Here is a 15902-nt window from a genome sequence, read left to right as displayed (position 1 = left end):
ATCCATGATGCAAGGCATGTGACCACCTGACACCCTACAAAATATTCACAACATTATCAATTACATTCCTTGAACTGTCCCCCAGAGTAGACTCTTAATAAGGTTTATACATTGCAGTGGGTTGATGTGCCCTTTAAATTGCTTTTACTCTATAGTGACCTCCCTCCCTCCCTCCCTTCCTGCCTCTCTGCTCTTCTTCCCTCTTCTCTCATTCACTCCTTGTAATTTAATAAAGAAACTGGGATATTTACACTGTAAAATTTTTTACATCTGGATTTTTCTGAGTGCATCTCCATGGTGTTAACATGTTCCTTGGCCCCTGTCTTTCCTGTAAATTGGTAGTTAGATCTAGAGGTTTGATCAGATACAGGCTTGATTTGAGGAAGGGGTGGGGGCAGGGGCAAGACGACTTTCTAGGTGGTGCGTGGTACACTTCCATCAGGAGGCACATGTTTGCTTGTGTCATTCTATAACCCGAGCAGCTGTTGATGATCATTGCCTAGACACATTAACTCATTTAGAGTTGTAAAATGATGGTATTTCAATTCTTTTGTTCCTCCTTTATTTATTAGCTGAAGTACTGTTATAAGGAGAAACTTCCCCTTATCAATTATTTGGTTACCAGACAGTTCATCTGGTAAAATCAGGAGAAGTGCTTGATTGTTTTTGCTTTATTTTTCAGTTTTAAGAAGGATGAATTACAAAAAGAAAGAAAAGAAAAAGAAAGAAAGAATGATGAGTTAGTTGTTTCCTATCTCCCAAAACTGACCAAAGAGGGTGGTTTAGTTTTTGTTTTTAGAGTATTATGAACTCATGGATTTATACTTCCAATATTTCTCAGTCCATTACACTTATTATCTTTATTGATGCCCAGGTTGTCCATCTTCGGCCATGGGGTGTTTGTTCAAGTTGACTCCTGAGACGTTTTATTATGGCCGTTAGAGTCTTTGGTAGCTTCCTTGCTTTCTAGTATGACAAGTTGTTCCTGGCTCATATTTCTTCCTATCCCAGACCTGGAATCAGCCATTTCTCCAAGGACTTCTGGTTTATTTTAGTGGTAAATGGTATTTGGAGGTATTTATCTGGGTAGTAGGTTGGTTATTACTGGGTTGGTCATTGTTCTAGGCTTTTTCATTGGTTAAAGCTAGGATAATTATTTTCTTTTTAAAAATGAAATACATTCTAAGTTCATGCTGATACTTTCTATTCGGTTTCTACTTAACATCAATTGTCCATTTACCGTATTTCCCCATGTATAAGATGCACCCTTTTTCGAAAAATTTGGGGTCTAAAAACTGGGTGTGTCTTATACAGTGGTTGTAGATTTTTTTACTTGTATTTCCCACTGAGGATGAGGCAATATATGAAGACAGTGATTCCTCATCAGACACACATGAGGACAAGCTAATGGTTGGGAGTTTTGACAGTGATGAGGAGTTGTATGAATTTTATGATGACTAAAACTTGAGTTCAATAACTTTATGTAATACATTTTTTTTTTCAAATTTCAGGCCCCAAAATTAAGGTGCGTCTTATACATGGGAGCGTCTTATACATGGGGAAATATGGTGTATCTTCCGTCAAAAATCTCAGTCATCAACCATACTAACATAATTACTCATTTATTTTGGCTCAGGATACACCACAAGTCTCAAAATTAACATTACCATCAACTAAAAGATTTGTGAAAATAGCTATTTTTTTCTTTTTTTTTCTTTGGTTCTTGGCAAAAATCTCATGATTTTAAGGTCATTTGGAATGTTTCCTCTTTGTGGGTTTTATAGCCACCAAGTCTGTACACAAGTCCATTTGTTTCATTTTACTTTTTATTTTAGGGGTTACCTTTTTTTGTATTATTTAATTTCATTTTGTAATTGTAAAATATATTTACATGGTTTTAATATCAAATCTCAAAATAAAAAGATATAGTCAGAAGTCTAGTTTCTTTCTCTTGTCTCTTTCACTCCAATCCCTCGCTGTTCTGTAGGTTTCTATTTAAACAATTTCATAATTTATCCTTCCATTGTTTTTTTAATAAGGAAATACACCTATAGAGTTATAACCACCCCTTTTTAAATAGGTAGCATTCTACATAAACTTTTCTTCCCCTTGCTTTTTTACTCTTTATGATTTTTATCTATATACTGGAGATGATTAGGATATTTTAAACAGTAACCTGTCAGATTAAGATAACAATAGAAATGTCCACTGGACTGTTAACAAGGAAGCTACACCCTTAGACAACAAAATATCCAGTCCACTCCATGGGCAGAGGCGATACATGTTTGGATAAGGCACAGTGGTGAGGTAGTCGGGCCGGCCTTCCCAGCTCACCTCCTGTTTACATTCTGGCCAGGTGTCAGTGTTGGCACCTGGCTCTGTTTCTCTGAATAATGATAGGCTGTGCTGAGTAACAGCTCTTGGGCATTCTGCCTCTTCCCGGAGTACCTGGGGCCGTAGCCATTCAGCGTGTGGCAGCAGAGACCCCAGGGCAGTGGTCTAGAGCACTCCTTCCCCTTCAGGACCGTTCTAGAAGCTGCTTTGTCAAAACAAGGAGGCTGTGGCTTCATGCTCAGCAGATCTCTAGTGAATGGCTCTCTTCTTTCCCTGCATGTACTAGAGAGAACTTAATGATTTCATGCAGCTTGTGGCTTCACTGGGAGTTTTTACAGCCTTAGTTGTGTAGTTAATAGCAGAGCTTTGGCAGTATGGCAGGTACCACATGGATTTGTGGCAAGTTACACTTAATTTGAAAGTCTCTTGACTGATCACACCACTGAGATCTAGAAATTAAAGTAAGAGTGAGGATTTAAGAAATGTATAAACAGCCCTGCTAGGTAAAGCATATTTTAAAATTTAAGAAGTTTTTGTCCAGTTTATGGTTTCAATCGAATGTATTTTTAACACTGCAACAAAATAACACTTGAAGCTCCTCCCCTGTTGGTTACTACTCATTGAATACTTGCCATTCCAAAGATACAAACCCTGTATCCCCTGTCAGATTTACAGCTCCCCACCAAACTTTTTTCGCATTGTCATTTCAGCTGGGTAACATAGTAGTGCATCTTCTAATGCGAAATCAGTTGTAAATTCATCTTCTGGTTCTTTACATTAAACTGAATTAGCCATTTTAAAGGATTGATTTTTTTTTATTATTACACTTAAAAATGATGAATTATTTATGTTATCTTGTCTGCTAAACTAGATTATGACAGTTTGAGTGTAGCATTCTTCATTTAAAACACTTGTAGTTTGAGATTACAAACATATTAGCAAAATACAATCATCTCAATTTGGGGAAAAAAAGACAGCTTCTATTTACTAGTGTTGTGGCAGGGGATAAAATTACCTACTCCCAGAGACCTATGGGGTTGATCTTAACTATTAATTTCTTAAGACCTGTTCCTATATTTTACTCTGGCCCTGCCTACTAAGAATTCTCAGTACAAACATGAGGGGGGAAAGAATTGCTATAAGCCAGGCTTAAGTTAATCTTTAATCATTTAAAAACTTTGCTTCAGAATTTCTAAAGTATAAATTACCTGTCTCTTGAGTGCCTAGTTTCTATAATAGGGTAAAACCTAAACAATCCTGAGAATATGTATGTGTATGTGTGCATGCAGACTTGTCAGTTATCACTGTATATGGAAAACTGAGGCCAGGATGCAAGGTAAAAGAGCCACATTCAAGACAGAGAAGATGTCCTTTTAGTCCTGGGATATCAGGGTCATTTGTTGCCCTGGGCCCTGGGCCCTGTGATATCAGGGCAATAAGTCATCTGTTTTGTTGTTTCTGACTCCCTCAGAACTTGGAAAGTGGATCCTTGATAGAACACTTGTTAGGTTTGGCGAGGACGTATTTCCCTCATGTAAATTCTAGAGATGATGATGATGATGAGTCCATTCTTACTTTTGGAGACAGAGCAGAGCAGGCTGGCTCTAGCAAAACACATGAGAATCATAGCAGCATCTTCACTTGGTTGGAGTTTGTAAGCACATGATTACTACCTCTGTCAACAGAGATATGAGGCACTATCGTTTTACTGTATTTGCACATGCTTTGGTGGCTAGGAGGGCTGTCAGGGATGGCCCTGTTACAGTGAACTCTGACCTCTCCATGGTAACCACCTTGGATGTTGCGGGGTGGAATGGAGAATCTGGTTCTTGTGCCCCATCCTATACACCACCATCTTTATTCCTCCCCAGCTTAATAATCATTATCTTAAGCTCCTTAGTGCAAAGTGTTAGACTCTCAGTAGACTGTAGAAATTATGTTTTTTATGCTGGGTGATTGAGTAATAACAATACTACCGTTTTAATGTCAATATGAATTTGTCTCTTCTTGTCTGAAACCTTAATTGAGCAAGTTCAGACTCAGGGCTTAGAGCCTCCTATTCCTTTCTCAAGAGCAGGCTCTTTTTCATACACACACCCTTTGGTTTTATTCCTTTTCTTCTAGGCTTGTTTTCTCGTGTTCTTTCATTTTTATTTTTTATTAGTTAATATCTGGTATAAAGACAAAATGTAGATTGTTTCTTACAAATTCCGTCTAAAAGTTTTCTAGCATAGAATAAACTGGCTATTTTGTTGTGTATGTATGGGATATGGGGTTGCTGGTTAGTTCTTATAAGGCCCCACCCACTAAATGGACCTTACTGTGTGTGTATATGTACGCGTGTTGTCACTGGTTCCTGGCAGAATTGGAATTAACAGCAGCATAATTATCAGGGACTCCTTTTTATAGGAAAAGATCTTCAAAGCTAACCAGGTGTTTCTTTTTTTGAGGCTTTCTCCTTATAATCCTTACCTACTCATTTTGACCCTGACCTTAGACTTAAGTTAATTTTTTAAAAGGTTTGATAAATTTTGTTAACAAGTACAAGCCTGTCTCTTAAAGTGTCCATAATATATCTGGTCTTAGCTAAGAGTCATGAAAAAATTTAGCAAGTTTTTACTTTTAAAGAAACAAATTTTAAGTACAGCAGTGTCATTTGGTTTTCAAAATGGAACTTGAGTCCCTCTAGTGGATAGAGTATAATTCACTTTCCAAACTTGAAGTAGAAACATGGCAATCTTGAATTATGTGGAACCAGCTTTCAAATCCATTGTTCTCATCGGCACTGGTGTCCTCTCTCCCCAGTTGAGGGGCAGTGCTTAGCTTGACTCATTAGCCAAGATGCAGCAGTCCTCCTCTGCTGCCCATGTGATCTCAGTGCCCCGGTCATTCCTAGCATGTGATCTCACAAGCTGGGGCTCACCAGCCGCTTTCTTTCAAGCCTCAGCAAATATAAACTCAGACTACAAGTCGGTGATTTTTAAGCTGTGCAGTTCTTTATAGAAAAGAACACGGTGCCCCCAGGGTCTTTGAGTTGCGATGAAGGAATTAATTACACAGGCCTACTGGGGGCACAACAGGTTGATCAAGGATATTTAGTCATTGGAGGAGTTCCATACTGATGATAGCCAGAACACCGGAACGTGGTATGGCAGAAAGAACTTGGGTTTGGGGTTCAAATCCCAAGTTTGCACTTAGTAGCAGTGTGACCTTGAGCTGGTTACAAAGCCTCTCTGTATCTTAGTTTTCCCTTCTGTAAAATGCAGAGATGATGATCCCTATGTTTCAGGGTTGTTTTAATAAAACTAAACATGCAAAGAAAGGTCTTTGTGTTTTTAGTGCTGTGTAATTGGTAGCAGAAGTCATGGAAATTTCCCTAGCTGAGTTCATTTTATAATGCATGGGATTTAATTGTTTGGATAAGTTTCCCCTGCCTTCTTTTTTTTTCAGTCACCACCAAGTAAGCGAAGAAAATTAGAGAAGCCAAGGAAACCCATTACATTTGTGGTGCTGGAGTCTGTGATGAAAGAATTATCCCTCAAAGCATCGCCTCTGGGCTCTGAGACAGTGGAAGGCATAGTAGTTGTGACGACATGGATTGAAAAAATTCTCACCGATCTGAAGGTAACCTGGTTACGCACATTGAAGAAGTACTTATGATAATCTCTTTTTTTCTTTTCTTCTTTTTTAAAGGAGTTTTGAGGGTAGAAAATTGATTTCCTATAAAATTCTGTTTTTTTTCTCCAAATAGGTTGAGCATAAACGAGTTCCCTGTGGAAAAGGGGAAGTTAGCCTTTTCCTAACAGCCGTAGAAAACTCCTGGATTCATTTAAGGAGAAAGAAAAGAGAACGAGTGAGACAGTTGAGAGAAGTTCCCCGTGCTCCTGAGGACGTCATCCAAGCCTTGGAAGAGAAAAGGTTCACTCCCAAAGAGCCTGGCCCAGACCTGGCCCCAGGCCCCCAGGAAAGTGCCCTGTGCGGGCCTGCTCTGTGGGAAGGCGAGTCTGGTACTGTTGAGGGCTTTGGCCCAAACCAGGACTCGCTTTCCCAGGAAGAAAACCCAGAACCTATGGAAGATGAAAGGAGTGAGGAAAAGGGAGAGATGGAGGTTTTGGAAAGTTGTAAAGGCTCTAGCAATGGAGCCGAGGACCGAGAGGCTTCTGAGCAGTTCAGCCCTCCAGTGTCTGAAAAAGGGAACCATCTCCAAGGAGTGGCCGGACATTACCTATTCAAGTGTCTGATAAACGTTAAGAAGGAGGTAGATGACGCCTTGGTTGAAATGCATTGGGTCGAGGGCCAGAACAGGGATTTGATGAACCAGCTTTGTACCTATATACGTAACCAAATTTTCAGGCTTGTTGCCAGTTAACTCCAGACTTCTTGCACGGTTGGGAAGTTCTGTAAAGCAGCTTGCTGTGGAGTGGCAAGAGGAATTCTGCCATTGGTAGTGTTATTAGAAATTATCTTTAAAAATCAAAACAAATTAATCCATTTTTAAACCTCCCCCCCCCTTTTTTTTTTAAAGTCACAGGGCATTGTAGTATGGTAGTTCAAGAGGAAGAATTGTGGGTATCAGCATCAGCAGAAAGCCATCAGAAAACTCATAAGGGATTTAAACCTGACTTAAAGTGATCACCTTAGCTTTAGACTGCTTCTCTGAGGCCAAAAGGATTATTTTTGGAATCTGGTTTGGGCCAGAACTATACACAGCCTCGTGCTTTCTCTGTCACTCACGGTTGCTTCTGGAGGAGAGGTAGTTTTCTCATTTCCCCACATGGAGGTAGTTGGGCCCTGTACCCTCTTCTACGGTTGCCTTGAAGACCGAAGACTCTCTCTGGGTACATAAGCTTGATTACTCCTCTGTCAGTCCTGAGGAAAGAACTGGCCTGATGGGAGGTGGTGGGAATGTCGGAGAGAGATAACTAGCAGTGCCAGAAGAAGGGCTGGTCTGGGGAGTGCCTGGAACCTTCACATTCCCAACTCATGGCTGTTTTGATGTTGCTCATTTCAGAAACAGAATTAGGTAAGCAAAACTCCCAGATGTAACTGAGAGACACAACAGAAGGAAGCCATACCCCTACCTCCAACCTGTTGAAAGTACTGTTTTGTAGCAGTTTTACTAGTGTGTTACATGTGAAGTGGAACTTTTGTTTTTAATATAAGAGTATTCAGAATTGAAAACTGTTGATCGTATTTGAACCCCCCTGTGATTGGGGAAAATATTTTCTTGGCTTTGAATGGGTAAATGATTATAGAAATAGGAAATGCAGTGAGATAGTTATATGTAGTAGGTTGCTTAAGAAATTCTCATTACTGGCATATAAGTTGTAGCTGATCAAATACTTCTTTTTGTGGGTTCCTTTGTTATCCCCTCTGTGCTTACCTGTTAGCATAGGAGAGCTCTGAGGCCAGGGTAATCGTGTTCTTAAAACATGTTTCTAATTTGAGTGTCAGGGCTCTGCAGAATGCCTCTGGAAAAGGAGTCTCTCTCTCTTTTTTGTTGTTGTTTTCATGGTATTTCGGTTACCCTCTGCTGTGCTTGACTTTCACAGCCTGATTTTATACCAGCAGCTTAGGGTTCTTTCTAGACTGAAATTTTTGAGGATGGTGCCAGAACTCCTTGTTATCTGCAAGGAAGACGGGCTGAGTAACTAAGCCATACTTGTGAAAGGTGGCTATTGGTTAGGGCAGAGTACTGATGACCTTGGCATATTTTGGCAGCAGCAAGACCAGGCCCTCAGCAAAGAAACAGGAAACGAAAATAGGACCATATTATACCTCCCTGTGGCAGTGGAGACAGAGCTGCCGAAGATAACATATTAACCAATCAGTGTTCTTAACTTGGTCTGCGACCCTCTAGAGAATCCATAAACCTCCTGGATGGTTTCCAAAAGCTCTGTGAGCGCGCGCGCGCGCGCGCCTGAAGAGAAAGGTTCCTGACTTAGAGAAAGGGGTCAGTAACCCACTGAGGTTAGGAACTACTGTTCTAGTCCATCCTCTCATCTGACAGGATGAGGAAACCAATGTATAGGGTCGCACTGAGCCAATCCATGGCTGTGGCATCCTCCTGTCTGGGTCCTCCTCCTGCTGTACCCACCCACCTTGTCCTGCCCTACTTACCTCAGATGACACATTGGAGTCATATGCCAGACCCAAACCTAAGTTTCTATCTTGATAGAACTTTAGGATAATTGAGTTAGGTGGCAACTATTCATTTAATTAATAGTAAGTATTGTTTGCTTCATTAAAAAAGAGTAGCAGGTGCACATTAAAATTTTGAAAAGTGGAGGTAGAAAATGGCAACAAAGTCTCAACCTTCTCCAACACAACCACTACTGGTATTTTAGTATTTCCTTCTTTAGATGGGGTATGTGATTGTGTGGGTTTCCCTTTGGTCTACTCATGCTGTGCTATGCTTTCTTTGCTTTCATGATATGTTTTCTTTATTTTTATTATTTCAGTTTTATATTCTGCTTTTTTCATTTAACATCTTATAAGTATTTTTCCACATGATAACAGTAGTGTGTTTATTTACACTCCTTGCCTGTTCAAAATGCATTTCAGGCACAATATTAGCCTTTGTTTAAGTCTAGTAGGTACTTAAGAGAGATTCCCAGAGAAAATGCTGTGTAACTGGAGGCACAGTTACTGTGTAACTGTGTCTCTGTGTGTTTCAGTGCCCCAGGTTTAAGGCTTGGTGTCATGGAAGAGGTTTTAATAGGTTTTAAGTTAATGTCCTTAGAGTTTGAAAAGTATGTGACGGGGTAGCTTCCACTACTAGAGCTGTGAGTGCCTTCTTTGCATTTGGATGTCTTCATTTCCTTTTCTGAGAAGAACAGTTTATTTCTATCTCATGAGAGAACATTGAAAACATTTTTAAAAGACATCCAAAAATTCTTGTAGTTATGCATATACTTTATAATTATGTGATACTTGATAGCATATATAAACCTCTGGCATAGGGGGAAAAGGATTTTTTTTTCTTTTTAAAGAAATAGGTTATTGACCATGTATCATAAGGTTGAAGGATACTTGCCTTAAATGTCTGGAGGTCAAGTTCATGTTGATGGATTGGTATGGAATTAAATATTTGTGGTATTATCTTAAATCCTATCCTGGTCCCTGGCACTGGCTTCTGATCTCCTGATAACTAAAGTGGGAACAGAAGCTGCACTTGTTTTCCAAGGAGGACTAAAGCTGCTTTTGTTCTTTGGAATCTGCTGTGCTTCCAACAGTTTGGTTCCCTTATCCGCATCCTCTCCTGACTACTTACTCACTTACCAAAGCACTGCCGCACATCCTAGCAGGGTTGGCGTCTCCGCGGTAGTTTCAGCTAATCTTAGGGGTTCATATTGAGTACTTAAAACTTTAGTATATATTATGTAAGACATGAAACCTCTCCTCTAGATAGAAATCAATGCATACCATGTGAGCACACCAACTTCCAAGCCCTGACAGGTAATAAAACTGCAAGGTGTGGAAAACCGAGGCCTCTTAAAAGAAGGGAGTAGCCCCTCCATCTTACTTAAACCACAGCATTTTCCTCTGCAGCCACACGGGGGCACTTGCGGCCCTTTTATCAAGCGCCTTAACTGCACTGTGGGAATGGATAAAATTGTGTCCTTGGTATTTTCTTGAAATATCCGGTTGCTACCCAGATAAATATTTTTATGTAAATAAGTACATTTTCACATAAATAAAATCTGAAAAATAAAAGTATAAAGAATTAAAAATCTATCCCATGGTCTTTTTATCTGGGCATAATCTTTCAACCTATTTATGTTTCTTTATGGTCCCAGTTGACTATTTTTTTCTTTTCTTTCCATCTGTCCTGCTACTCTAGAATATATCCAGGTTGGGTCAGTCCTTTGGGTCAACTTTTTATTGGTATCTAGTTAAATGGGGTACTAGATGGGGATGTTTAGTAATCTTAAACAGTAACTTTTCAAAAGCCTTGGATGTCTTCATTATATTACTCTATGTTCCAGGAAGAGTAATATAGAGAGCTCTAAGAAAGAAACTGTTTTCAATGTTCTGTTGTCTTTTAATTCTTGTTTTGGTTTATCTGGCTGGCTGACTAGCATGCATGTAATATGTTGTTTACATCAAAAATTGGCACAGTTGGTTCTGTCTTGTGTGTATTATATACACAGTTAGCTGGGCCTTCTGTCCCACAAGGGGTGTTTCTGTGTAGAGCGTGTATTTTGCTGACCTGGGGGTCTGTGTGACTCAAGGAGAAGTTTCATCTTCCTTTAATTTTATGGCACAGAATCCGATGGTACAGGTGGCCGGCCACCCAACAGATTTGCACATTAGGAGGAGGAAGGTCCAGTTTGGAAAGCTAAGGAGCCCTCTGGGAGTAGGAAAGCCTCAAAGGTACAGCAGCTCTACAGCCATCACGAGGCACCCCTGGGAAAAGGACCGACCATATTTTTTAGGGAAGTTGGTGCTTGGGAGCTTTGGTTTGCTAAATGAGCAGTAGTAACCCCAGTAAAACTTGAAAGAGGCCTACTAGTGGAATGAATTGGCTGCGGTCCTGGAGCAGGGCATTGATGGTCTCAAACGTTTCTAATGCTCCCAAGTACAAACCTCTTGGTGCTTGTGCCAACACAGTATTAGAAAGCCCTACATGGGGCTCCCCTACTAGCAGCAGGGCCTCTCACACATGTCAGAGTTCCGACTCTGCTCTGTAAAGACACTCAAGTCCTCTGCTGTGACTCACCCAAATGACTAAAACAGCAGTTTATATTTTAATTGCTGGTTGGAACAGCTAATGCTGCCTTTGGAGGCTGTGCTTTTACTCCGGGGGGGGGGGCTGTGTTGTGACTGAGGGAAGGCCTTGTACTGCCGAATGCCCTTTGAGGTGTAGTCTGTCTGCCTGTGTCAGCTCAAGCAGAAACATCAGGGACTCTGGGCTCTCCTCAGGAAAGTGGAGGATCACTATTATGAGCCAGGGAACTGAGATAAGAAGGAATGGACCAGAAAGTGCCGGTGAACTTGGCAGAATGGGCTTGTGTATGATGTTCTTAAGAGGACAAAGGATGTTTAAATCCCAGATGCTTTTCCAGCCACCCTAGAGGAATGAGAAACAGAAGAGAGCACAGACTTCACAGTCCATCAGCCCTGGGTTTACCTTCCAGTTCCACTTACTGGGTCAGCCAATTTCGCTAAGCCTTTCCCTCAGAAAAGATGAGGAATTCTTGCTTCACTGAGTTGCAGCAGCAGTTAAGCGAGAGAAGTACTAAAACAGCTGGAAGAGTACATACACAAAGAGTATGCTTCTCAACTTGTTCATCTCTTCTTATTCTTTGAGTTAGTGACTTCAGTTAGAAAACCTTCTACCAATAAACTCCAGTGAAAAGGCCGAGACCTCGAGTTTATAATAGCAGGTGCAAACTGCCACTTTTTGACCAAGAGCTAAACCCAAGCTTCCATGGACTGGAGAGACGAACAGGGAACCAGTATTGATTGGCTGTCTTCTATATAAATTGTCTCATTTATTAACCCTGCAAAGTGGTGTGGTGTCCCTGTGTGATAGATTAAGGAAATGGAAGCTCAGAGAACTTTAGTGACTTGCCCTAAGGTTATTCACAAAAGTAAGTCACAGAAACGGGATTTGAACTCAGGCCCAGAGACCCAAGACAGGGAGGGATCTTGTACCAATCTTCAAGTTTTGGAACAAGTGCTACAGTTAGGATGGAAATAGACTTCCAGGCTTGTTTGATCTAACTCTGGAAAAGGAGACTTAAGTTATGTGACACAAGGAAGAGAGAAAAGACATTTCTTACCCAGCTTCGCAATTTAGCACTTTAAGGTAATATTATGTTCCAGCCTATGATCGATGAGCAAGATTTAATAGGTGAGATTGCTTATAATTACTTCTTAATTTATGCTACCAAATCATCATAGAATTTTGTATTTGGTAGGGTGAATGAACTCAAAATCTGGAGAAAAGAAAAGGCTGCCTGCCATCTGGTAGACCCATTCAGGGAGTGTGGCCCGAGAGTCTAGAAACCAGAGCCAGGAAATTCCCAGCTGGGGGACTTGGCTGGCTCTAGCAGCTCGTCAGCCCCTAGGGAAATGAATTGCTGCTGCTGCTGCCCAGAAGGCAAGCCAGAGATCAGTGCTAGGCCCGGGACAGTGGGCCTTGGCAGGGCCTGTTCCCACAGGTTGGCTAGGGAAGGGACATTCCCAGTCTGGTCCGATAGGATCCTCAGTTCAGATGTGTTTGTCCCAGGATTCCTGCCTTCAGGGCCCAAGGTGGGTATTATGGACCAAACTTGTATTTTAGTGACCTCTAGATGAGCACTAATAAGGACTTTTTTATTCACAAGGGGAAGTGCAGGACTTCCTCCTCTCCTACCCCAGGGGCCAGGCAAGAAGGGATGGGGCTCCTACTGGGACTAAAAGGAAGTAGCTTTGAGTCAATTCCTGCTGGTTATCGCCCTGCAAACATAGGTGCCCAGTGTTGTTGGGTCTTTTGGTTTTGTTTTTGTTTTTGTTTTTTTTGTTTTTTGAGGGAAGCCAGAAATCCAGATTTATGAGAAAATCACGTAATTATTAATCCTGACAACTAATTCAGTATTTTATAAACACCTGGTAGGCCATAACTTTGTGATCTCTTCTGCTGGGTGGTAGAACTTACTATTTGCTTCCTCCACTTTCCTAACTCTTGTTTACTTCAGCCACTGAAGTGTAGTTGCTGCCCACACTCGTTTTTTAGACTTCTTCTCATCTCTTAAAGGGAGAATCCCAAAGATTCTGTCCATGGGGCGTATTTGCCCTTTTCTTCCACTTATGGCTGCCCTCATCCACTCCCATGACTTCAAACTACTGCTCACCTCTACACTCATCATGCCCAAATCTAGACCTTCCTGAACTTCCCTCATGCGGGTACCTAACCACCTATTGGACATCTCTCCCGGGACCACGGCTGTGTCAGACTCGGCTTACTGTCTACACCTGCTTCTCTCTTATATTTTTTTATCACCATCCAGCTGTCCAGATTAGAAATCTATGCTCCTTCATCTCCTTCACCACCAGGGACTAAAATCTTCCACCTTAGAAACATCTCCCAGATCCAGCGCCGCCTCTCCATGCTTACTTAGTGCTGTTCTTCATCTCTCACCTGGCTTGGAAGGGTAGCTGGAACCATTTCTGGGGAACTGCAGAGCTAAGCATCACAAAGAGCAGATTTAGATAGATTTTTCGGGGAAGCATGAAATCTGACTTCGGGGGTGAAATGGGAGAGCTTTCAAAAGAAAGACTAGGATGGGAAGTAGACCTACAGCAACAGGTCAAGTTAGTTGAGATTGAGAAATACGAGGCCCTTCCTGATAAAGCACGGGAGAACTGTTTTTCCCCTTTAATATAATTTCATTTTACAAAAGTAATGCATTTTCATGATAAGAAATTTTGAAAATAATGAATAAAAATTTACAATCCCACTACTCAAATGGAGTTATTTTACATTTTATCTCTCATTTTTATATGCTTATATATTTTTAAACAGCAAATGGGGATTGTACTGTATATTAGGTTTTATAACCTTCTCTCCACTTAGCAACATATTATAATAACCTTTGTCTGATTATCACATAAATTTTGTGTTGGAAAACTTGTGAAAATAAAAATGACTGGCAATCACACTGCCCAAAGCCAACCACTGTTAATATTTTCGTTTATTAACAACCCTGTTTTCTTCACGTGCCGTATTGTGAGTGTCACTTCACTAAACTTGTTGGAAATTTAGGTCCCCTGGTTTTCACTATTGTAAATAATGCTTTAGTGACTATCTTTATAAAAATATTTATGTTTTCTTATTGCATTAGCATAAATTTATATAAGAATCACTGAAGCAAAGGATAGGATTCTTTTAAAGGTTCTATAAAGAACCTTTTTTTTTTTTTAGCTGAGCTATCCTGCCACCCGTTGGCAGCTTAGCTCGGGCCGGGAATTGAACCAGCGACCCTGTTGCTCAGAGCTCGCACTCTTGAGCAAGCTCTTAACTGAGCCACTCAGCCGGCCCTATAAAGAACCTTTTATGCAGTTTGCTCACTAAAAAGGTTGTGCCTCGCTTACATTTCCACAGGCGCCTGTTTTCACCACACCTGTGAGAGCACTAGAAGACTAATTTTTAGAAACCCTTTATTAACTGATAGGCAAGAATATTTTCATTGTTTTAATTTTATTATGGTAGTGGCAAAGTCAAACATTTTCTTATAACTTCCACATATTTGTGTTGTTTATATTATTTTGTATATTGTTTTATAAATTGTAAACTGTGTTCTGTATTCACTTTTCTATCTAAGTTTTCTTTTTTTATTGAATTGCAAGGGCACTTCTTGCCAGTATTTTGTTCCATTCTGTCACTTACCTTTTCCTTTTATTTATGGTGATTTTGTTTTGTTTTCACAGTTAAGGAGCTTTTAGAGGGTTTATATAATCAAATCTATCATGCTGTTCCTTTATATTTTCTTTGCTTGCCTTTATGGGAAGAAACCTCCTCCACCATCCTTGGAACAGAAAAATGTTTGCCTATATTTTATTATGGCTCTTTTTAGCATTATGTTTTACATTTAACACTTGAATTTATGTTGGTATATATGGTGTGAGGTTTAAGGACCTAACTGTATTTAATGAATGGTTCAGCGTTAGCAGAGTAACTCATCACAGAGATGACTGGTAAGCTCTAGCACTGCCATCTGAGGTATCTGTAATGGGAACAGGGATTTGAGCTGCCTGGCGGCTGGAGGGTAGGCGTATGTTCTATCCCAGACCCCATCCTGGAAGTGGGAAGAGAGACACAGGCTGGTATGTGGCCCTGGAGTGTCCCCAGCACTGCTCAGTATAGACTCTCCCAGTTGTCCCTGGGGCCTTGGTAAGAAATCTGATTGCGGGCATGGAGCTGAGCCATGGATCTTGGCAGTCTAGCCAGTGACAGGCCACTGCTCCGGGCTTTACATAGTCTTCTGTTATAGCGAAGGTAGCTGATCTCTTAGGTTTTAAAGCTGACCCTGCAGCTTTGCTTTTAGGTATGAGCTTGGATTGCTGGGACAGTAGACCTTAGTCCTTTCTGTAGGGCACTGATTTCAGTCCAGCTTCTGTGCCCTGGGAGGGGCCTTCCCAATCATCAACCTTCCCCCACCCTCACTGATCCAGCTGGCTCTTGACTCACATTACAAGACTTCACCTCTCTACTAACTGCCCAGTCTCACTCCCATGACCTGAATTAATTTACTCTAAAGCCACCTCTTTTTGTTTTTCAGAGGAGTAACTGAAGTCTTCATCCTTTCCCTTGTGCCTTTCCACTTTGATCGGCTTCGTCCTTCCTACTGTGTTTCCCTGAAAATAAGACCGGGTCTTATATTAATTTTTGCTCCAACAATCTATATTCATGTACAAAAATCTACATTTATTCAAACAGTCATGTCTGGCTGACGAACTTAACTGGGGCTTATGTTTGGGGTAGGGCTTATATTATGAACATCCTGAAAAATCATGCTAGGGCTTATTTTCCAGTTAGGTCTTATTTTGGGGGAAAGTCGGTAAGTCATCCACAGCTCCCA

At 40.8% G+C, this 15902-nt stretch overlaps 1 protein-coding gene across 2 annotated transcripts in view; it reads left to right on the top strand.

Moving 5' to 3' along the window:
- The window catches only part of METTL16 (methyltransferase 16, RNA N6-adenosine), a 67103-nt gene extending 51365 nt beyond the window's left edge, over positions 1 to 15738 (top strand). For both annotated transcript variants that reach the window (XM_019650502.1, XM_019650501.1), the window contains 2 exons: positions 5785 to 5958; positions 6086 to 15738. In XM_019650502.1, coding sequence (XP_019506047.1) covers positions 5785 to 5958; positions 6086 to 6703 — 792 coding nt within the window. In that variant the 3' untranslated portion in view covers positions 6704 to 15738. The remainder of the gene's footprint in view (positions 1 to 5784; positions 5959 to 6085) is intronic.
- Positions 15739 to 15902: the final 164 nt, after the last annotated feature.

Source organism: Hipposideros armiger, unplaced genomic scaffold (genome assembly GCF_001890085.2).
Source record: "Hipposideros armiger isolate ML-2016 unplaced genomic scaffold, ASM189008v1 scaffold_141, whole genome shotgun sequence".
Taxonomy (NCBI): domain Eukaryota; kingdom Metazoa; phylum Chordata; class Mammalia; order Chiroptera; family Hipposideridae; genus Hipposideros; species Hipposideros armiger.
The sequence above is the reverse complement of the archived record's forward strand: the minus strand, read 5'-3'. Positions and strand labels throughout refer to the sequence as shown.